We start from the raw sequence: 24348 nt of genomic DNA on the forward strand, positions 1-24348 counted from the left end.
CACTGCTGTGATAAACACCATGACTGATACCAACTTGGGGAGGCTGGGGTTTGTTTTCTATTATACTTCACCATTCATCAATGAGGGGAGCCGAGGTTCAAACTTGGAGGCAGGAACTGACGCAGACCATGGATGAAGGCTGCTTACTGGCTTTGTCTCACTTTCTACCTTCCTTGTACAACAGAACCACCTGTCCCAGGATCACATCACCCACCATAACGAGACTAGGCTCCCCTGCATGAGTTAACAATTAAGAACACACCCTGTAATCATATCTGCAGGCCAATCTGGTGAAGGCAACTCTTTGAGGTTCTGTCTTCCCAGGTGTGTCTACTTAATAACTGAGGTTATTACCGCAAGGTTTTATTCATTTTTGAGAAAAGGTTTCTTGTAGCTCAAACTGGCCTCAAATTAAATATTTAACTGAGGATGACCTTTAACTTCTGATCTTCCTGTCTCTGCCTCTCAAATGTTGGAGTTACAGGCATGTGCCACCAAGCCTGGCTTAGAAATTTTCATTCATCTTCCCAGATACGTATTATTCCATAATGTAGCAAATGTAGAAAATAGCACATTTAACTGTCCCTACTTTAAATCTTTTCTTTTATTTACTTATCTATTTATTTTTGCAGTGGTGGGATCATATGTGCAGGACCTTGGAAAGAACTCAAGGATAGGTATGTGCCACCAGCCTAGTTTTGTGTGTGTGTGTAGGTACATGTGTGGTCATGTGAGTGTACATGCATTCAACTAGTGTGCGATGTCTTTACCTCCTTCTTCCTTTTCTTCCCTCAATCAATCCTTGATTTTGTTTTTTTGTCATTGTTTTGAGACAGGGTCTCTCTGTAGTCCTGAAACTCCATATAAACACTGGCCTTGAACTCATAGAGATCCTCTTGCTTCTGCCTCCTGAGTGTTGGGATTAAAGGCATGTGCTACCATATTCAACTAATCGTTGTTTTGTTTTGTGGATCCAGGATCTTACTATACAGTCCAGGCTGGCCTGGAACTTGGTATGTAACTTGGGCTGGCTTTGAATTTATGATCCTTCTGTCTGTCTCCCAGCTGGTGAGATTACAGGCATAGGGCATCACACTGGGTTCTAGGTCAACTTGTTTATTACTTACAACCATGTCTCATATAACCCAGGCTAGCCTCCAACTGGGAAATGTTGAGCCAAGGCTGGCCTGAGAGTTCTGATCCTCCTCCTCCAACTAAGAAGGATCAGAAGTTCAAGGTCTAAGCAGTATAAGGATCATATCTAAGTGCTGGGATAACAGCTATGTGTTGTCATGCCCAGCTTGGTACTGATTTCTTTTATCGTCATTTTATTATGTGTTTATTTATGTGTGAATATTCGTGGCATGGAGCATATGTGAAAGGTAGAGAACAACCTGAGGGAGTCTGTTCTCACGCCCCACATGGAGGTCTAGGGGACTGAACTCATCAGGACTGGTAGCAAGAGCCTTCCCCCACTGAGCCCTCTTGCTGGCCTTCAGGTAGACCTTCAAAGTTTCTGTATAAAGCTAGGTGTGGTAGCACATGCATGCAATTCTACCACTCAAGAGAGCGTGCTTCTATTTAGTGTGGGCTGAATTTGTAGCTTTTTTATTTTATTTTATCTATCTACTTATTTATTTTTGCTTTTTCAAGACAGGGTTTCTCAGTAGTGATAGAGGCAGTTAGAACTCACTCTGTAGACTAAGCTCTGGCCTTGAACTCACAGAGACCTGCCTGCCTCTGCCTCTGCCTCCCAAGTCCTGGGTTTAAGGCTTGTGCCATCACTGTCCAGTTATACAGTTCATTTTTAAAACACTTTCTTATTTAGAAGCAACTTCAGACTTTCCAAATGTTGGAAAGGGGGGCGAGGGAGAAGCCTCGGTCAGTAAAATGCCTGCTGTGTAAACATGAAGACTGGAGTTCAGATTCCTTCCACCATGGAAAAGCTGGGGACAGTGGGGACAGGCGGATCCCTGAAGCTCCTTGCCGGCAGCCTAGCCAGGCTGTGAGCTCCAGGTTCAGTGAGAGTTCTTGTCTCAAAATGTAAGCTGGGGAGAGAAGAGGAAGACACCCCAAAGATCCCCTCACTTTCACACACGCGCACGCAGCATTTGCACTCACATGACCACACGTGCACACACACCTACACACAAGCTAGGCTGCTGCCACATGTCTGAACTCAAAATACTGAGGAAATGGATGCAAGAAAATCAAGACCAGCCTCATTCCATAGTGAGTTCAAGGCCAGCCTTGACAATATGAAATCCCAAAATCCAAAAGAAAGAAAGAAAGAACTGAAAGGCAGAATAGAGAAGCCCTACATGTGCAACAGTTGTTTACACTTTCCTAAACAGTTACATTTCTAACTGCTTACTTTGTATTCACGGAAACATTCAAACATACTTTATAGACATGGTTCTTCGTGACAGGAATATTGTCTGCAGAACAGTTTATCACCCCAATGGGCACAAAGGTCACTATTAACCTGTAGGTTTTGCTCTGCTGGGGCTCAAACCCAGGGCTGTGGGCATGCAAGACAAGCATTCTGCTGTTGAATTCCACCTCCGGCTCTTGTTTTGAGACAGGCTCTTAGGCTGCCATTGAATTTGTGATCCTCCTGCGTGGGCTCCACAGAGCTGGGATTATAGGCATGCACACCTGGCTAGCGCTTTCCTGTTGCTGTGAGAGTCCAAGGGATCATCAGGAAAGACATGAAAAGGTCTTTCTTCCTAGACCTCCTCTCCCAAATCACAGAGATTCACCTGCCACTGCCTCTCGAGTACTGGAATTAAAGTCATGAGCCACCCCCACCAGGCTCTTTCTGTTTTATGTGAAGACAGAAAAAATCTCACAAATTCTAGACTTGTTGAGCTTGCTATTTAGCCAAGGATAACGTCCAATGAATCTCCCTCCCTCCACTTCCCAAGAACTAGGACTAGAGCGCACACCATCTCATTTGGCAAAATCTCTCTCTCTTTTCAATTTACAGATGGTAACTCCAGCTTTAGTTTATTTTTTTGGAGACCGAGTCTGACTATGTAGACCTGGCACTCACAGAGAGCTACCTGCCACTGCCTCCTGAATGCTGCGAGTAAAGGGATGCATGCACCCAGGCCTTCTTTTTTGATTTTTTTTTGAGATTTAACCTAATTTTGTAGCTAAGGGTGCCTTAGAACTAAAGATTACCCTGGGGCCTGTGAATTAGCTCAGTGGGCATGGTAGTTTGAAAGAGAAATGTCTTCCATAAATTCATGAATGTAAGTGCTTGGCCCCCAGTTGGTGGTGCAGTTTGGGGAGATTATGGAACTTGTAGCACAGGAGCCTTGTTAGGGGAAGGATGTCACCGTGGGTGGGCTTTGAGAACTTAAAGCCTTGCCCCACTTACAGATGACTCTCTCTCTCTGCCTCCTGTGTGTGATGGAGATGTGATATCTCAGACAACAGGCCCTGTCTCAAAACAACCAGTGCCATTTTATTTCCAACATAGAAAACATATATTGCAATGATTGAGGAAGAAGCAGGGGTTAGCACCAGTAGAATTGCTCAAGGTGGCCTTCTTTTCTCCCTAGCACGGGGCCCTCTGCCTTGGCATCTGAGAGACGCCTAGTCCCGTGCTGCAGAGAGGTGAGACATCCAGGTGACCCACAGTGCTAACCATTCTGGGATCACCTTGGCAGCCACCAACTGAATTCTACTCAGCAGTAATAAGATTCTCCAGGGCTTGGCTCGCTGGGCTCTGCCAACCATCTAGCATCCAGAGAGGACAATTCAGTGTTCTCAGCAGCAGCATCCTGTCTCGTTCTCATAGGTCTGGCCACCGGGATGCTCCTGGAGAGGAGGTCAGATCTTCTACCTGCTTCTTCAACTAACTTTGTGCTGCTTCCTCTTTGCCCTTCACCTTGTTGGGTTTTTTTTTTTATAGCCCGGCTTCTGTGGGTAGCCCAGGATTCCTAGGACAGCAAGTTCTGCAGTTGTAGATCAAGCTGACGTCACAGAGATCTGCCTGCCTCTGCCTCCCGAATGCTGGGACTAAAGGTCCATAGCACCCCAGGCTGACCTTGTGCTTCCTTACACTCTTTTGACTTAAGTGTGTGCAGATGCTCTCACACACTATATGCTTACACTGTGTACGTGTGCATCGGTGTCCGTAGACTCACACACTTGCAAACTCAAGGTATGAGTGTGTAGCCCAGGTGTTCAGTGTCAAATGTCAATTCACGGGTGCTGGACACCTTGTGTTTTAATACAGGCTTTCTCAAGGCCAGTGAGGTCGAGATGCATCTGCCTCAAAAGGTGGCACACACCTACAATCCTGGCATCCAGGAGTCAGAAGCGGTCAGATCTCTGTGAGTTCAAGGCCAGCCTGGTCTATAGAGGAAGGGCCAAACAGAAAAACCTTGTCTCCAAAAGAAGAAAAACCACAACAACAAAACAAAAACGGAGATTCACCTGTCTCCATCTCCAGGTGCTTGCGTGGCGAGCTTCAGCAAGCCCGACCGCCCTTTTCCTTGGATTCTGCATAATGAAGTCATATCAAACAAGGTAAACAGGCATTGTACAGACAGACAGTCACTGTCAGTCTTCTTGTGCTTCTGAATCTCACCCAGGGGGTCGATTTTACACTCTTGCTTGGTGCCAATCATTTCTCATTATGGACAGCAGGGCCATGAAGAGTCAGCAATGTAGTCTATGAAGTTCCTTCAGAAACATCCCCTGGGCAGAACATCTATGAAAGCTATTTTGTCCTTTTATTAGGATACTGTAGAAATGGAATGAAGTATAGGAGGATAAAGTCACGTCAGATGGGTACAGAGCAATGGAAGCCTCCCCCACACCACCTCAGAGCACACCCAGTCACCCCACTTTGAGGCAGGAGTTGAAGCAGGGACCTCTGCAACCAGGCGCACTAACATGGAACTGGTACAGAAGTGCCAGAAGGGGGCAGCACAACATCAGGGTTTCTGAGGGGTGTCAGGGCCAGCAGCCTTCCAGTCTTTCTTATTGGCACAGGTGGGGGTCTCTCCATGCTCCCCAAACCTTCCTGTCAGTGCCTCCCACAGGGCCAGCAGGGAGTACTTACCGAAGGGCTCCTCAGTGCTGTGCACAAGGATGAACTCAATTGGCTCAAGCCAATTCCAGATGTGAGTCACAGGAAATAGCCCTGCACATCTGGATGCCTGATTTTCTTCTCTCTGTCAGAAAAATCTTTTGATTCGCGAGGAATATGTGGCTGGAATAGGCTGCTATGTCACTGTTTTCTCAGATTGGGGCATTAAAATTTGGGAGTAGGTGCCGTTTGTTTTTAAAATAGAGTGTCATTCCTCCTAGATTGGCCTCAAACTTTCTGTGTTGGAAAATGACCTTGACTCCCTGATCCAGAGTCAAAACAAGAGGAGAGAAAGAGAAAGTGTTCTTCATTAGAAGGAACCAATAGATAGGCCACTGTAGGGTTTAAGAGTCATATGCTTTCGCAAAGAAAAAAGACGACCATGAGTACAAGGTACAGACAGTCGGCAGTGAAGGGGAGCAGAAAGGACAGAGTTGAAGAACTCTACAAAAGGCAGGTATGTGTTTGTGCATGATATATCCATGACTATAAGTGTGTGTGTGCGTGGTTGTGTGTGTGTGTGTGTGTGTGTGTGTGCGCGCGTCTGTCTGTCTGTGTGTCCTCATCCTTTGAGCACACATCTAGACCAGGAATATTCATCAAATGCTTTTATTCCTTAAATCTTTTTGCTTGGTTTTTGAGACAGGGTTTCTCTGTGTTTACCTGGCTGTCCTGGAACTGGCTCTCTAGACCAGGCTGTCCTTGAACTCAGAGATCTGCCTGCGTCTGTCTCCCCATCCCGAGGCAAAGGGGTGCTCCACCACTACCGGACTTCCACCTTAAATTTTAAGACAGCAAGCTCCCACACCTGCTCCCTTCCCCACCAGGCGAGGATGACACAGGGATGCTGGCACGTCCTGCTGTCACATAGTCCCGTCCACCCATCTCGCCTGCCCTGGTCTCCAGATCTGATAGTTCAGAATATTTAGAATCTCCATATTCTTTTGGAGACAGGTTTTTACTCAGCCTGGAACTCACTCATGCCTACCCTGTCCTGAAGGTTTTCCTACTTAACAGGGCAGAGTGGCTCAAAGCAGGAAGGAATTCCTGCAGTGGGCAGTTAGAGACGAGAAGATGAGGATCCTGCTCAAGGTCATCTTTGGCTACAGAGTGGCCTGCCTGGGCTCTATGAGGCCTTGACTAAACCACAATGCTGACAGTGCTTCAGTGCAGCTAAGGAGGAGCTGAGGCAGCAGCATCTTCAGGACTATAAAGCCAGCCTGGACTACACACTGTGTTTCAGTCCAGACCGAGTTACAGGGCAAGACTCTGTGTGAACTCGAAAACTATCAAAGAGAAACAGTTCGTAGCCTATGGTTCCTACTAACCAAAACAGACACAACCAAATGTCAGAAAATAAGATGGAAGTGTGCACCTAACACTTAATGCACCTGTCCGGGAATGAGAGCCAATTCTCATCTATGGTTGCAGATAGAATGTGTTCCCTTAGCATACTTCTGTGGGTCTGTAGTTGTTAGGGTGGCTCACTCAAGGTGTTATGTCTGCTTGTTTGTTTGTGTGTTTGTTTGTATTTGCCGTGTCTATTACAATCAATTGGAATTTTTATATTATATTTGCATTATTGCGGCTGCTTATGGCCATCCTCAGTGCTTGATGATTCCCTGGGGGTTCAACATATGACAGAGCAGCTGGCCTGCCTGAGAGTTGTTCATGTGCAAGAGAAACACACAACCACAGAGACGGAGACAGGCAGACACACAAAAGAGAGAGAGCGACTCACCAGCGGCTGTGTGTTCGAGTGGGTAGAGGGCAGGGGAACAAGTTCACAGTGTCAGGCCAGATCAGCCTCCCAGGCTGGCCAGAGTCTCCTGAGAAGTTCTCTCAGTTTGAGTAGTTCAGCCTGGTCCAGTGGCTGAGGCCAGGAAAGGATCCTGTGTCATCTACTTTCCCAGAGTTGTTGATGATGGGATGGAAAGCATGGGGTTCTGGGGTGCTCTTCCCACCCCAGAGTGGAGTATACTCCTTTCTTCTCAGATTGGGTTGCTCAGAGACAGAGCAAATTAAGAGGCAGAAATGTGTTCTCCCAGTGGGGGAACAATAAGGGACACATTCTTGAACACAGAAGATGTCCCAGGACAGCTGGAGAGATGGACACCACACCAGTCGCACAGTCTTCTCTGGGTCTTATGACCCAGATAGGTTGACATGGTCTAGGCAGAAAGAACACAAGATGAGATTTTTACCAATGTTACTGTGGTATGCACGAGGCAGCTTCCTAGAAGCCCCCCCCCCCCCAAAAAAAAAAGAAGTGGAAAAGCTTGCTTACCTTTGTAAGATGCATTCGTGGGGCTGTCAAAAACAGAAGCCATCTAAGAGAAGTTCACTGCTGAGTGCAGACTCAGGCAGGCTGGAGGCAGGGAGCACAGCAGGTTGCTGACACCTCACTGGGTTTTGGGTTTCACTCCTTAGCATTTCACCTACCAGTCCCTCAGGGTGTGGCACATGGTGGTGAGTGCAGGAGCCAGTTGTCACTGGTGAGAATGGTGGCCTTGAGGGAGCAAGCAGGCCGAGGCAGGAGGTGAGTAGCTGGAAGGCAGAATTGGTGGAGAGGGGGGACTCTGTGCCCTGGAGTCCCTCACTCCCCAGCTCAGATTTTCCCAAGCTTTGGGTCTGAGGACGCAAGTAATGGAACTTGCTGGGATGACTTGTGGGGATTCTTGCTAAAGGTTCTTTGCAGGAGCCTGCCCTCTAGAGGAGTCAGTCCTACAGGGCTGCTTGCAGGACACATTCTCAACCTGACAACCCAACTTAGGGCAGGCTGACTAGGAATACTCTCCTTGGGGGAGAGAAGTCTGTGTTCTCTGCCAAGAAACAGGGGGCAAAGGACAACCACTACCCAGAACGCCACTTCTGATGTTTCTGCAGGCAGGCAGGGGGAGAGGGCAAGGCGCTATTGTTCCACGAGACAGCCTAGGGCACCTTTGCACCTCAGCCCTCCACACTGAGCTAGACCCTGTGGGAAGCCTACCCTTCCTGCCTGGGATTTTACCTGGAGAGATAGATGTTCTCTTCGGTGGACAGCTCTTCCTCTGCAGGAGGGGCCTGTGGCCAGACGGTGTCCTGGGCATCTGGTCTGGGTCACCAGAGGGGCTGTCCGAATCTCCTCCAGACCGATCCCCAACCCGTGGCTCAGAAGCCACGGAGCTGGGGCTTGACCTCTTCAGGGCTTCAAAGAGAAAGGCACAGGAAGGAGACTCTTAGTGACTTCAAAACGCACAAGACTTAGTGCACTGCCCTGCAGCGCCCAAGTACCAGACTGGTCCTCCAAGGAATCTTTGCCTCCTTTGGCCTTGCCCCCACCTCTCCCTGCTTGGCTCAGCATCTCTGCTGTCCCCCTGCTGCTCAACAAGCCCGAGGTCACACTTGAGGGGACACCTGATCTTTCTGAAGTGACAGGTTGTTACGCTCACAGTGTGCCACGAGTGGACACAGGCATCATTTATCACAAAGGACAGGAGGAAAAGTACAAATCAGATGAAGTAAGAAGGGTGCTCACCTGGTTCTGTGGGTGTCTCCAGGATCCCCTGTCTGTGGAGCCTGGTTCTCACGGGAGGCATGGTTCTCATGGGAGGCATGGTTTCTCTCTGCAGAAGGCAGGCAGCAGCACAGGTGTCTGAGGCAGTTGATAATGGTTTTCTTCATCCTTTTCCAGCGGTGGCGCCTCTGGTTTTGGGAGGAAGCTGGCTCGGCATTCTGGGGCTGACCATGGGTGATGGCCTCTTCCTGTCTGGTGATCACTTCTTGTGCGATGGTCTCTTCCTGCAGTGTGTCCCCAAGGGAGGAGCCTTTGGGGGCTACACGCAGAGCCGTCTCCAGCGAGCTCCAGAGTTTCTCTGGAGAACTGCAAGAGGCCATGTTGTCGCCTGGGTCATCTGCAGCCTCATTCTGGTTTGCCCCAAGAAGGGGGTACAGAGAGCAGGATGGCTGGGCACTCGCTGTCAGGCTGCCACACAACCCGATCTTCAACTGGGAGAAATTCTCGCTGGTGTCCAGGCTGCTGCTTGTGAGGGAATCAGCCACAGAACAGCGCAGGTGGGGTAGGTGGGCAAGGTGGATCCTCCTAGGCTGGCAGCACAGGGTGGCAGGCACACTATGCTTTCTGCCACCCTGCCTGGAATTCTTCTCATCTTCTTTCTCTTGGGACTCAGATGACACGATGAAGGTTGGGGGAGTAGGTTCAGTAGCTCTCCTGAGGGTCCCAGAAAAGGTGTGAAGATCTGCCAGGTTGAGGATAAGGCCTGGCTGCGTGGATTTCACGGGTTTCACCTGGTGATGGCAGCAGTCTCCCCTGGGTGACCGGTGTTGCAGACTCAGGTAAGTGGCCATCACCTGGTTATATTTTTGGTCTCTTAGACAATCATTCCTTCAGGTTTGTACCCCATGCCTGTCATGGTCCCGGCAATGCTAGGGCTCAGGGTGCCTGGGAGGCTCCGTGTGGGATTACAGGATGCCTGTTCCTGGCTGTCCCTGATCATGGGGCGCCCCAGGATTTGGCTGATGGTGGGCCTCCTGTCAGGGTTGATCATCAGGAGTTCAACAATGACACTGAAAATGTCAATTGGAACATGATGAGGAATGCTGAAATTTGCAGCCAGAGTTTGCTGCCTCAAGCCTGCAGAAGAGCTAGCTTGGAACGGAACATGCCTGGCCACCATGAAGTAGAGGAGCACCCCTAAGTTCCAAACATCGCTGGCATAACCATCATATGGCTCCACTCCAAAGACTTCTGGGGTCGCAGTAGGCCAGAGTGCCGCAGAAATTCTTTAGTTTCTCCCTAGGGACAACTTTAACTGCCAGGCCAAAATCACAGAGCTTGGCATTACCGGTGGAGTCAATCAAGATGTTGTTTGCCTTAATGTCTCTGTGCACGATAGAGTTGTCGTGGCAGTACTTCACTGCCTGTAGTACCTGAGTAAAGAGCCTTTGAGCCTTGCACTCCTGTAAGCCTCCCGGTTTGCGGATCTGATGCAATAGGTCCCCTTTGGAGGCGTACTCCATTATGAGGTACGTTATCTCTTGTGTCTGGACCTCCTGAAAGAACTTGATGATATGTGGATGAACGAGGGATTTTATAATATCAACCTCATTGTTGTTACGTGCTGAGTACTCCTTCATATTTGCAAGAATCTTTCCAGCCACGTAGGTTACAGTGGGCGTACAAAAAGCCAGTTTGACCGCTGCAAAGGCTCCTCGTCCCAGCGTTGCCATCATTTGATAGACATTGGTGAAGGTCTTTTCGTCACAAGAGAAGGTGTCTCTGCCCTGCTCCATGGCCGGGTTCTTGTTGAAACATGGTGGGAACTTTAAACAGTTTAAATCACACCAATGAGAATGTTTATCACTATGAATTCCTACATCCCAAAGAGAAAAAGAGTCACAGATATTTCAAGTAACCTAACTAGGTACGTAGTACTCAGGAAGGGAAGGAAGTACCTTCCAAAGCAGTGGACAGCAGAATATAACACAGATCAGGTTGGCCGGATTCACCCAGAAACTGAGAGAATAAAACAAAGGGTCGCAGAAGCTACGAGCCACTTATTGGGAAGGAGAATCATCCTCTTGCTCGAGCTGAACACTCATTGGGAGAGAAGATACTAATAAAATCACATGCAAGAGAAGTAGATGAGACAACAGAAACCCCCCAAACCCAGAGTCTTGGTGGGGAGATGGCTCAGGAGGTCAGAAGGTTTACTATTCTGGCAGAGGACCTGTGTTTGGTTCTCAGGACCCAGGTCAGGTGGATCACTGACCCCAGTTCTAGGAGATCCTACACCTCTGACCTCTGAGGGCATCCAAACACACGCGTGGACAATCGCAAGGGCACACACACACACTTGAGGTCGCCTACATGTACACTCACATGTACTACATTTAATTTTAAATAGCGATATAAGTCTTTTTGTATAATTTTATTTCTATGACCTGGAAGGACATAAGAGGGCAACAGATCCCCTAGGTGTGGCGCTTCAGGAAGTTATGATGTCGTGGGACTGCTGTGAGGCAGACCTAGGTCTTTTGGGCTAAGAGTACATGCTCCTAACTGCTGGGCTGTCTCTCCAGGCTAACCCACCCATCCCCAAAGAAATCTGATTTTGAAAACCCTGAGAGTCCTTCCATGGACTGAAAAATGTGGATGGAATTGAGAAACTTCTTGATATAAATTCAACTAAGAAGATATGATAAAGAACAAAATTGAAATATTTATAAAGAAAGAATCTGCATAGAAAAGCCCAGGACCAGGCAAACCTACTGATGAATCCTTCCAATTTCTTGAAAACAAATGTCAGTGCTCCTCAATACTCCACAAAATAGAAAGGTACTTAGCAGTTCCAAACTCATTCATGCCAAAACCAGGAAAACACAATGAAGAAAAATAGAGGCTATTTCCATGATGAATATAGATGTAAAAGTCCTTAATAATATTACTTAATACTTTTTACCAAATTCACATTAGCCGGGCCATACTTCATGGTTAAAATATGCTCACAATGATCCATGCTCTATGTATTTAGCCTGACAACACAACATTGAAACAGAATTAAGGGCAAGAGTGCCACAGCCATACAGAAGGACGGCCAGAGAGAAGGATGAAACTGTGGGGCTCTCAAGAACATGATTGGCACTGGAGAAGATCGCTTTCCATGGGAAAAGCCAGTCCTTCAAATGTGTCCCTTTTCTTCTCTCATATGTGGAACTTGGGAGCAGGAGGGGGTCCTCAACATAAGAGGGGCTCCTAGGAGTGTGGAGGAGGTAATGTGAGAAGAAAGCAAAGCAGTGTGGATTAATCACATGATCATGTGATCAGAATGCATTCAAGATGTTCCTGTGATTGCCAGGACTAAATTGTTCCTATGATACGGTACACCATAATAAGGAGAGGCCTGAAATAACATAAGAAATGGACCAAGGAACACATAACAAAAGTAAATGAAGAAGTAAACCTAAATACAGAGGTTCTGGAGAGATGAGTTAGTGTTTAGCAGTACCTCCTGCTCTTTCAGAGAACCCTGGTTCAAGGCCCAACCCACATGGCGCTCACTCGAGTTCTAACTAATTTGTCTCCCTTTTGTGACCTCCACAGGTGCGAGGCTCATGGTGCACACACAGACATGAAAACAAAATACTCATACACATAAATAATAATATTAAAGATTATACCCCGGGTGTGGGAGAATTGTCTGTATTCTGTCAGTCATGTTTTAAATAAACGCTGATTGGCCAGGCAGGAGGTGTAGGTGGGAAAACCAGACAGGAAGTGGAAATGATACAAGGAGAGCAGGAGAATTCTGGGAAGGAGGAAGCTGATTCCTCCCACTCCTGTCCAGACCACCGAAGCAGCAGGATGTGAGCTGCCCTACTGAAAAAGATACTGAGCCACATGGCTAACATAGATCAGAAAAATGGGTTAATCAAGATGTGAGAGTTAGCCAGTAAGAAGCCTGACCTAATGGGCCAATCAGCATTATAACTTATAGAGATCTCTTGTGTGATTTTTTTCTCTGGGACTAAACAGCTGGGGGGGGGACAAAAACCCCAACAAGCAGGCCTGGCCCCTCATGTTACATACCCCTAAAAGCATAACTTAAAAATAAAAACTGCTGGGCTGTGGTGGCACATGCCCTTAATCCCAGCACTCAGAAGGCAAAGCGGGTGATCTTTTAGTTTGAGGCCAGCCTTATCAACAGAGTGAGTTCCAGGAAGGCCAGAGCTACACAGAGAACTTCTGTCTTGAATTCTCTTCCCCATACACCCGCAAAATGAACAGAGAGTGAAAAAAAAGAACATGAAAAAGTAAGCTCATATATCAAGCCAGAAAATATATAATACACCGAGAACAACAACAACAAAAATCAAAGTCAACAAAGTTGGAGGGAAACTCACTATGTTGAAGTCCAACAGCTCTTGAAAGTCCAAGCAGCCTCTTTCACCAGCACGGAGCTCCAACCACTTTCCACCTCACAAACCATTTCTGCACTGTAAGGAGAGGAGGCAGCCTCAGCCAGAGCTGTGAGGGCACAGGGCTCAGTTGTCGTGAGGTCAGAGCAAGAAAAGGACCACTGATGGCTTGACACAGCTCACTGGTTTTCTTCACATTCTGTCACCAAGTACAGGAAGATTGGTCTGGTCAGTAGGGGTCTGAGGAGGCTGGTTACACTCAAATGGCTGTCCCCAGTGATGTCCAGTGCCCTGCTTCTTTCTGCTATGCCCACTTCCCAAGGTCCACAATTTTCCTCAAATGGTGTCACGAAGTGGAAACAGTGTCCAAATACTTGATTCTGTGTGGGACACTAACACCCAAACCTTAACAATAACCCTCCCCACTTTAATAATAAAACAAGGAATCATAAGAACAAAAATGGACTCCAGAGCATGGGCCCTCCCTGGTTATGAGCTCTTGTGAGACGCATCCCTTGACCAGCAAGCAGAAGCGACCACAAAATCGAGAATCCTTCCCAAAGCAACTCGGTTGAAGGGGGAATGGGGGACGAGAGAGGGATGAGAGAGAGAGAGAGAGAGAGAGAGAGAGAGAGAAACCGAAAGGCAGTCGCTTTTCTAGGGTGGAGAGGCTCGGATGCTGATTGGTTAATACCATTTTGCTGGAGCCCAGGGCCTCGGGACAGGCCAGGGAACCAAGGCTCTATTATGCAAAATACAAGTCCCAGGCACTCTGGCCTGCATGGTAGCATCAAAGTATCTGTTTACCTCCAAGTTGTAGGATGCCAGCACCATTTAACAATGGTGATGTTCTGATGGCTCCTTACAAGCTCTGAAACTCTCTTCTTAGTAAGTGGATAGTGTTTTGCCTTTCACTTGGTCCATAGCCTTCTGTGACAACTTTGTAATAACTCATGTCTACACCCAAAGTGTTCTGAACGTGGGGTGATGGCTGTGGGGCCTCGGGACACAGACGGTAGTAAAATACCAATAGATTCAGGTGCGGCCCCTTAGCTGACAGGAAAACTAAAGTATCAGGTGATACATGGCAATTATTAAAGCTAGGAAAGTTGAGGCAGGAGAACCAGCAGTTCAGGTCATCTTTGGCTACACAGTGGTCTTGAGGCCAGTCTGTGCTACAGGAGACCCTCTCTCACCAAACCAAAAGCAAAAGCAAACAGAAGGGCAAGGACTGCTTTTGTCTTATACATGATTGAGGGTCCCAATGCTTCAAAAGTAACCTTTGCTGTGAGACACGGGGCATGGACACGAGTGTGCCCATGAATGTGACATCAACAACTGAGGCGGGAGGGCTGCGATCAGCCTTTTGTGTTCTTGAAGCTACACTGCCGTCCCCTCCCATAAGTAGTCAACAGATTTACACTTTAAATGGACCTCACAAGACCCGCCCAGAACCAGCTATGGGGCATAAGACAAAGAAACCGGATGAAAGTTTACAAGAGTTCAAACAGGAAGTTTTCTGTGAATACAACATTCACACCCCTGAAGGCACCACATGTACACACATTACACACTTAGTTACTGACTAATTGTTCTATCAAAATAAATCATCACACATAGAAAGGGAGATGTGAGTGCTGTCCAGCAATGGGCACTAAAGCCCTACTTGCCAGTTCTCTATCGAACATTAGATTTTTTAAAAGCCACAACGGATAAGCCCTCCCTCATCACCAACATCTGGGAAAACCAGAAAGGTGACTGAAGGATTTTGCTGTTTGACAGTTGTTATGAGTCTGTAAGGACAAATAAGTCCAGGAGTGTTAGGAAACAATATTAAATGAAATGATATGAGTTTATAAAAATAAGCCCAGAAATGTTAGACGCAATATTAGGTGTCACACACAAAATGAAACTAAAAAGCATGAAGTAATGTGTGCAGTGGTGATAAGAGTTTGAGCTGGTGAACAAGTGTGACGTAACTATATGATAAGCAGACATGTGTGTTAATCTAAAAAGAAAAAAAAGGAATATAGCCACAGACAGTATAAAAACTTGAGGCTCACGACCAGGAGACATTCTCAAAATGACTTGCTAGACATGTTGTCAGAGCGGTCATAGAGAATCCAACGAACCAGCAACTTCACAGCTGAGACCATCCAAGAGCCAGAGAACTAGCTCTTGCCTGCGGATCAAGACTTGCTGATCCAGAGGCCTATGTCGAGAGCCACGGACCATTATCAGGTCGTATACACAAATGCCTCAGTAAGATAGGATAGAAGACCTTGCCTAGGACACATAGGAACCTTTGCTGAATGTGTGATGTGATTGAAGGTGTGATGTGATTGATTGACTAGGATTGTTATGGGTTTGATGTTTACTTATATTTGATATAAGAATAATTAGGGATTTAAATGATTGTTATAGTTTTGATGTTTGCCCATACCTGCTAACAACTGGAGATTTGACTATTGGCATAATAAACTTGTTCCTAGAACAAACACTGTGGTCATCCTGAGTATTTACTTGCAGACCTCTAAGTAAGGGCAGAATGCCCGCTCAGGAATAAGGCTCGCGACAACAGTGAAGGATCTGCTACCCACTGCATCTCCCCAAACAAATAAAAAGATTAAGTTTGGAGGTGATGGCACATGCCTTTCATCCCATTGAGGTAGGCAGCTCTCTGTGAGATCGAGGCCAGCCTGGTCTACAAACCAAGTTCCCTAACAGTCAGAGTCACACAGAGAGCATCCTTGTCTAGAAAAATAAAGAAAAGATGAGATGAAAGAGTTTTACTCTAGCCCAGGCTTGTGATAATCAGGTAAAAACAGTCCTTTGTCAACAAAATGTCCCCGTTTTTCCAAAGGCACAGGTATTTGGAGTGGGTCTCTGCAGTGCTGAGCAGAACATCCCAGCACTAGGTAGTTTTGTTTCAGAACATCTTCCTTGAGGTCTTTGGCCAGCAGAACTGATCCTTTGCTTCCAAATCATTATTGCCCCCACTCCTGTGCTTGATAACACACGAGCTTTAGTACTGCAATCATCCTGCCCCCAGACAGAAAATGAAAATGTCCCACGAAAGATCAGTTTCAGGCACACAGAAGGACAGAAGATGGTGGAGGGACCTGGTGTGCTATGTCCCACCAAGGAAAGTTCCTCTCTTCCTCAAAGAACAGGTTTTTTTTTAGACTTTCACTTTTTCTGTTCTTGACTCCTTTTCAGCTGCCCTGTTCCATAATTAGCATCGCAAAATGGGATCTAACTATTACCTCTGGCCCTCTCCAGCCCTGACTTTTGAACTGCCAGGAAGATCCTAAGATGACCACTTAGGAGGAGGCTTTCTGCTAGAGCACAGGCAGACATACATCGGTGCCCTTCCTTAGGACACCATCCAGTGTGCCTGTCAGTCCTCTGGATAGGAGTCCACATGACTTGGCCTGGACTCGGAAAGTAACTGGCTGAGTGAAAAAGTGAGAAGACCAAGGGACTTGGAAGGGGTGGGCAGGAGGCAGTGAGATCAGGGGAATGTGGTCAAAGCTTTTCATATACGTGTATGTAAATGTCACTGTGAGAATACTCATGTTGTAGAGTCAATGGAAACAAATGTTTTAAAATGGTGATCGAAGGAATAAACCCAGATAAGATAGTAAAACTAAACATTAAAATAGAGTAAACGTCTAATTAATGCAGATAATAAAAATTGCCCCAAATTATACCCCAGACCAAGGGAGAAAGAAAGGAAGAAAGGGTTACTTTAAATCCTGGAAACCCAAACCTCTAAACCCCAAATCTGTGACTTTAGAAGAAACTCACTGTGTTCAGATTCAACAGTTCATGAATATCCAAGTGCAAGCAACTCACTACTCTCTAAATCACCAAGTTTCATCTGAAGATCAGTCTCTGCACTGTAAGGAAAGGGGCAGCCGTGAGGCATCAGGGGTCTGTCGGGGGTGAGTTCAGAGCAAGAAATGGATCAATGATGGCTTGGTTTAGATCACGTTTTTCTTCACAATCCATAACAACAGGAAGTCTGCTCTGGTCAGCTGGTGAGCATGGGCCAGTGGAGGCTGCTTACACCCATTTAGCATTCTCTATATCTCCCATTGTTGTTAATTGTGTTCTCTCTTTTTATTTATTTTTTGTTCTTTTGGGGCCTGCCACCCAGCTCCCAAATAAATTACACACAATAGCTTATCCTTACTTACAATGCCTATCCTTAGCTTGGCTTGTTCCCTGCCAGCTGTTCTTATCTTTGAATTACCTGTCTACCTTTGCCTCTGGGCTTTTTTTTTTTCCTCTGTGTGTCTTGCTTTGATTCCTACTCAGTGGTGGGTAACGGCATAGCTTCCCCTAGCATCCTCCTCTCCTTGTTCTCTTGCTCTTTCTCTGTTCCTTCCTTGACAATTTCTCCTTCTATTTATACTTTCTCTGCCTGACTGACCAACCTATCCTTTCTCCCGCCTTACATTTGGCCATTAAAATCTTCATTAGCCCACCAGGTGTTTTAGACAGGCAAAGCATCACAGCTTCATAGAGTTAACCAGTGCAACTTCAACAAAAGTCACACACCTTAAAATAATATTCTACAACACCCCATTACCTACCTTTTCCTTCTGGGTTTTATTTACCAGGTTTTCACAACTTTGAAACATGACCACATGCTAGGGATCAGTGTCCAAACACAGGATCCTTCCTTGGGTATTACACATCCAAACCCTAATAGAAACCCTTTCCCATTTAATAATCATAGTAGGTGGAATCATTGGAATTATAAAAAGGCTCCGAATGTTGTCCTTCACCAGGTATGGACACTGTGTATTTGCTTTCTCTCGCTGTGAAGAAACATCATGACCAAAAGCAATTTGAGGAAGGAAGGTTTACTTCCCTTTCACTTTCCTATCAGAAGCTACCATGAGAGGAAGTCAGGGCAGGAAGTCAAGACAAGGACCTCGAGGCAGGAACCAAAGCAGATACATGGAGTTAAGCCACTTACTGACTTGCTCTCCTTGACTCTCTAAGCCAGCTTATTTTATATATACAGCCATGACCTCCAGCCCAGGGACATCAGTCACTAATTGAAATTCCCCATACACTTACCTATTAGAAGTTAAGTTCCTTCTTCCTCAGATTACTCCAGCTTGTGTCAAGTTGACAAAAACCATCTGGCACACGCTGACACTCAGAATGAACTCAGAATGACATTCAGAATTCTCTCAGAATGAACCAAATAACAACCAAAATAGTTGAGAATGCAAATGAAAATTCAGAGCAGACCTCGGAGCTAGGGCAACTCCCAAGTAGCTTTTCTGAGTGTGTTTAGATTCCTTTAGCTCTCGTGGCCCCTTTGACAATTTTAGTTCTGTTTTGTGTCTCTGTCTATGTGGACTCTAAACCCTGGTACAGTTGGTGCTGTCCTAGTTCCAGGCCTTTAATACCTCATGCCTCAGAAATACCAGCCATTGCCACCTGCACGGAGCCATCTCCTACTGCTAGACTCTCAGTGTTGTCACCGTCTGACCTCCAGTCCCTTACTGCCACACCTGACCTTCTCCAAATGTCTCCACTGCTTGTTTATCTTGCCAGTTGAACCCAAGACCAAACAACAAGATCAGCTATCCACTCCCAGCTTACTGTTTTTTTTTCAATTTTTTTAAAATCATTTTTAGTGAGCTATGTATTTTTCTACCCTCCCCTCCCATCCTCCTCCTCTCCTTCGACCCTCTTCCCTGACCCCCATGCTCCCAATTTATTCAGGAGATCTTGTCTTTTTCTACTTGCCATGTACATTAAATCCATGTGCAGCACTCTTAGGGTCCTCTTTGTTGTCTAGGTTCTCTGGGCTGTGAATGATCACTGGGTTTTCTTTGCTTTATGTCCACTTATGAGGGAGTGCATATGATATTTGTCTTTCTGGGTCTGGGTTACCTCATTCAATATGATGCTTTCTACATCCATCCATTTGCCTGCAAATTTCAAGCTGTCGTTATTTTTTTCTGCTGTGTAGTACTCCATTGTGTAAATGTACCACATTTTCCTTATCTATTTTTCAGTCGAGGGGCATTTAGGTTGTTTCCAGGTTCTGGATATGACAAACAAAGCTGCTATGAACATAGTTGCGCACATGTCCTTGTGGTATGATTGATCATCCTTTGGTTATATACCCAAAAGTGGTATTGCTGGTTCTTGAGGGGTTGTTTCCTAATTTTCTGATGCCCAAAGTGGCTGTACCAGCTTGCATTCCCACTAGCAATGCAGAAGTGTTCCCCTTACCTCACATCCTCTCCAGCATAAGTTGTCATCAGTGTTTTTATCTTGGCCATTCTGACAGGTGTAAGATGGAATCTCTGAGTCATTTTGATTTGCATTTCTCTGATGGCTAAGGATGTTGAACATTTCCTTAAGTGTCTTTCAGCCATTTTAGATTCCTCTGTTGAGAGTTCTCTGTTTAGGTCTGTACTTCATTTTTTTTTTTTAAAATTGGATTATGTATTCTTTTGATGACCAATTTCTTGAGTTCCTTTGGCGGTCAGACCTCTGTCTGATGTGGGGTTAGTGAAGATCTTTTCGCATTCTGTAGGCTGTTGTTTGTCTTGTTGACCGAGTCCTTTGCTTTACAGAAGCTTTTCATTTTCAGGAGGTCCCATTTATTAACTGTTTCTCTCAGTGTCTGTGCTGCTGGGGTTATATTTAGGAAGTGGTTCCCTGTGCCAATGTATTCAAGTGTACTTCCCACTTTCTCTTCTATAAGGTTCAGTGTGGATGGCTTTATGTTGAGGTCTTTGATCCATTTGGACTTGAGTTTTGTGCATGGTGATAGATATGTGTCTATTTTCATTCTTCTACCTGTTGATATCCAGTTATGCCGGCACCACTTGTTAAATATGCTTTCTTTTTTCCATTTGATTTTTATTTTTTTTACTTTTTTGTCAAAAATCAGGTGTTTGAAGATGTGTGGATTGGTATCTGGGTCTTCTATTCAGTTCCATTGGTCCTCCTGTCTGTTCTTATGCCAATACCAGACTGTTTTCAGTACTGTAGCTCTGAAGTAGAGTTTGAAGTCAGGATTGTGATGCCTCCAGAAGTTCCTTTATTGTACAGTATTGTTTTAGCTCTCCTGGGATTTTGCTTTTCCATATGACACTGAGTACTGTTCTTTCGAGGTCTATGAAGAATTTTGCTGGGATTTTGATGGGCATTGCTTTGAATCTATAGATTGCTTTTGGTAAGATTGCCGTTTTTACTATGTCACTTCTATGTACCCAAGATCATGGGAGATCTTTCCACTCTCTGGTGTCTTCCTCAATCTCTTTCTTCAAAGATTTAAAGTTTTTGACTTACTGGCTGTCACTCAGCCCGGAGGAGGAGGCCGAAGAGGTAACTTCCCAGACCACCAATTGCCAACCACCTGAACAAGAGCTGCTGTCGTTGGATCCGGAGGAGATCCGGAAATGCCTGGAACGTACTGAGAGCCAGTTCCATAACCGCCGCAAGATACTGATCCGGGGCCTCCGGAAGACGTGACCAACCAGGAAGTACATGATCTTCTGAACGACTGCGAACTCAAGTACTATTTGGTGGACAAATACAAAGGGACAGCTTTCGTGACCCTGCTGAATGGGGAGCAGGCTGAAGCCGCCATCAAGGCCTTCCACCAGAGCTGCCTTCGAGAGAGGGAGCTGTCAGTTCAGCTGCAGCCTACAGATGCTCTGTTGTGTGTGGCCAAGCTGCTGCCCAGCCTGACCCAGGCACAGTTTGAGGAGCTGGTGCGGCGCTTTGGCAGCCTGGAGCGCTGCTTCCTAGTGTACAGCGAACTCACAGGCCACTCTAAGGAACATGGCTTTGCAGAAAGACTCGGCGGCTGCCACGGCCAAGTCTGATTTGCTGGGCAAGCCACTGGGCCCCCGCACAGGGTATGTGCATTGCACAGATGCTGGGCAGCTACCGCCAGCCTTGTTACACTCCCGGTGTCTCTCAGTGTGGACCACCTGCCACCTGGCTTCAATGATGTGGATGCCCTGCGCCAGGGACTGTCAGCAGTCTATAACCCCAGCTTCTGTTGGCTGGCATGTGGCCAGGATGGGCAGCTGAAGGCTTTGCAGTACTGGAGTATGAGACAACAGCGGGCAGATGACCTGGCCCTGGGTGCCAGTCACCTTCGTGTGTCCTTCTGTGCTCCAGGTCCTCCAGGCCGCAGCATGCTGGCAGCACTCATTGCTGCCCAGGCCACGGCTCTCAATCAACACTCCTGCCTGAGCCAAACATCCTGCAGCTGTTGGACAATCCAGGCCCATCTGCCTCCCTCCAGCTGCTGCTCAATCCTCTGCTACATGAGGTGCCAGTGGCAAGCAGGGCCTTTTGCGTGTGCCTCCTTCATGCCTCTGCTCAGTGGACCTGCCCTGTCCACTGCACTACTCCAGTTAGCCCCGCATACCCAGAGCCAAAAGAAGCCTGAGATCCTGGAAGACTCACCTCTGGGTACCCTCCAGGCTGGGCCCCAACCTGTCAATTCCCTCCTTGGGGAGCTGTCTGCAGGGCAGGGTGGGGGGCTGGCCCCAGAACTGCCACCCTGCCTAGGAAAGTCACAACCCTTACTACCACCACTGATGGGCCCTTCTTGGGATGACCGGGAGCCCATGAGTCTGGTTCCCCCAGCATCCCAGCTCACTCCATCCCCATCCCCTGTGGGGCTCCGAGGCTCCAGTCTTAGAGACCTCTAGAAGGACTGCCAATTCCCCCTGGGGTGTCACTGTTGGGAGAGCCCCCAAAGGATTACCGCATCTCCCTGAACCCCTACCTGAATCTACATAGCCTGCTTCCATCCAGCAACCGGGCCGGCAAGGAGACCCGGGGCTGGGGAGGCTCAGGGAGAGGCCGTTGCCCGCCTGAGCCCCCTTTGCCCAGCCCTGCAGTTCCTGGTGGAGGCAATGGTAACAACAGTGGCAGCAAAGCTTTCCCAGTGAAGTCCCGCCTGCTCAGCCCCATTGTCAGTAACCGCCTGCCCCTGAGCCAGGACTGCCTGACAGCTATGGCTTTGAGTACCCCTCGGATGTGGAACCTCCACGGTTCTTCTCTCACCCTCGGGAGCCAGCCCTAGGGCCTCATGGACCCAGCCGACACAAGATGTCCCCACCACCTAGCAGCTTCAATGAGCCTCAGAGTAGTGGAGGCAGTGGGGGGATCCCTCTCTCATTTTTATTCTGCTTCACCCAGCTCCTACTTCACCAGTGGCCTACAGGCTGGCCTCAAGCAGAGCCACCTCAACAAGGCGGTTGGTTCCTCCTCGATGGGTTCCAGTGAAGGGCTCCTAGGCCTTGGCCCTGGGCCCAAAGGTCACAGCCACGTGCTAAAGACCCCACTGGGGGGCCAGAAATGCAATTTTCTCCACCTGCTGCCCCCGCCTGAGCCCAGCCCAGAAGGCAGCTACATGGGTCAGCACTCCCAGGGCCATGGTGTCCATTACGCGGACTTCTACCTGAAGCGGAAGAGGATTTTCTAAGGTGTCAGCCCCAGAGATGCTCCAAGGGCCTGCCTCAAATGGCTTTTTTTTAATGGTATTTGTGTTTTGTGGGATTTTATTATTATTATTTTTTTATGTCCTTTCTTTGGGTAATAGAGAAATCTCTGAAAAAGACTTTGCTGACCACCCAGCAGGAGGTCAAGGACTGTGGGGGTCTGGGGGCCACCTCATTACCTGTGGGCCTGCTCCTGGAGTCAAAACCCTGCAGCCTTAAGAGAGAGGGGCCCGGCCTGCTCTCTTTGCCTCCCCAACTCCTGGCCTCCTGTGCCCTGCCCTCCAGGCCTCCTCATTCCTGTGTCCTGGTCTTTCGAGTGCCTTTGGAGGTGTCCTTGAGGTTCAGGGACAGTTCCCTTCCAAACTCAGACAATTGAATTTGATTTCCTTTTCTAATTTTTATTTTTAAGACAATCAGGATGATGACCACATCCTCCTCCACCCCAGAAAAACCCCAACTTTGATTCCTTCAGGATCTGGCCTACCTGGTCCTCCATTCCACAGTTTGGGTTTCTAACAGCTTATATCTATTGTCTTTTCCCAATCGTCTGCTGCAGGTGTAGCTGTCTCATGGCCCTGCCTTCCTGCTCTGGCCAGTCCTCAGTCCCAGGATCTCCAGCCCCCTGTCATACTCTTCTCGCTTGGTCAGAGCTTCTCAGATGCCAAGCTGTGGAAGCTTGACTCAGGACCAAAGAGCTCTGACCTAGGGATCGTCCTTTCTCCAGGGTGTCTGCCCTGTGTGGATAGAAGGCCAAAGCCTTGGTCTTGGCAAACCACCCCTTTAATAGAGAAACCAGTGTTTTCTGCTGGCTTCAACAGTCCCTGCTGCTGTCTGCGAAAGTTGACCATTGTACCCAGGTCACTGGGCCTCTGCTCTGTCCCTCCAAACCCAGGTCACCACCACCATCCCCAGGCCGGATCACAGAAGCTGGCCTCCACCCTGCCCACACATACAAGTTCTACTTAAGCCTGCCCACTTGAGGAGACCCAGAGACTCTTGCCCCTGACCAGCTGAGTCACCAGCCTCCCTCCCCAAATCTGATTTCCTAAACCCACTCCAGGAGGGCATTCCCTCCCCTCTTCCTCCCACACACACCTTTGCTGAATTAAAGTTTGTAAGTAAACAGTTTTTAAAAATCAATAAAAAAGATTTTAAGTTATTGTGATACAATTCTTCCACTTGTTTGTTTAGAGTTACCCCAAGATATTTTATGTTATTTGAGGCTATTGTGAAGGGTAATGTTTCTTTTATTTTTTTCTCAGCCCATTTATCATCTATATAAATGAGGGCTACTTATTTTTTTGAGTTAATCTTGTATCCTGCTATATTACTGAAGGTGTTTATGAGTTGTAGGAGTTCCTTGGTAGAATTTTTGCAGTCACTTATGTAAACTATCATAACACCAGCAAATAGTGAGAGTTTAACTTCTTCTTTTCCAATTCATATCCCCTTGATCTCCTTTTGCTGTCTTATTGCTCTAGCTAGAATCTCAAGAACTACATTGAATAGGTATGGAGAGTGGACAACCTTGTCTTGTTCCTGATTTCAGTGGAATCGCTGGGAGTTTCTCTCCATTTACTTTGATATTGGCTGTTGGCTTGGTGTATATTGCCTTTATTGTGTTTAGGTATGTTCCCTGAATCCATGCTCTCTCCAAGACCTTTATCTTTAATTGTATTTTGTCAAAGACTTTTTCAGCATCAAATGAGATGATCATATGGTTATGTTTGTTCAGTTTGTTTATGATGGATGACATTGACAGATTTCTGTTTGTTGAATCATCACTGCATCTCTGGGATGAAGTCTACTTGGTCA

The 24348-nt window shown here is 47.1% G+C and overlaps 1 protein-coding gene and 1 pseudogene across 1 annotated transcript; one reads left to right on the plus strand and one right to left on the minus strand.

The window, feature by feature from the left end:
• Positions 1 to 3452: 3452 nt before the first annotated feature.
• On the minus strand, positions 3453 to 10423 carry LOC125410245 (sperm motility kinase 4A-like). The gene is given in 7 exon segments (XM_087899379.1): positions 3453 to 3950; positions 4450 to 7278; positions 7395 to 7616; positions 8118 to 8294; positions 8625 to 9483; positions 9486 to 9861; positions 9863 to 10423. Coding segments are annotated over 4 exon segments (1809 nt in total). The 5' UTR covers positions 10400 to 10423; the 3' UTR covers positions 3453 to 3950; positions 4450 to 7278; positions 7395 to 7616; positions 8118 to 8257.
• A 9840-nt stretch (positions 10424 to 20263) lies between these two features.
• Positions 20264 to 23689, plus strand: LOC125410255 (ribonucleoprotein PTB-binding 1 pseudogene; annotated as a pseudogene).
• The last annotated feature ends 659 nt before the right edge of the window (positions 23690 to 24348 follow it).

The sequence above is a fragment of the Myodes glareolus genome, chromosome 19 (genome assembly GCF_982192425.1).
Source record: "Myodes glareolus chromosome 19, mMyoGla1.1, whole genome shotgun sequence".
NCBI lineage: Eukaryota > Metazoa > Chordata > Mammalia > Rodentia > Cricetidae > Myodes > Myodes glareolus.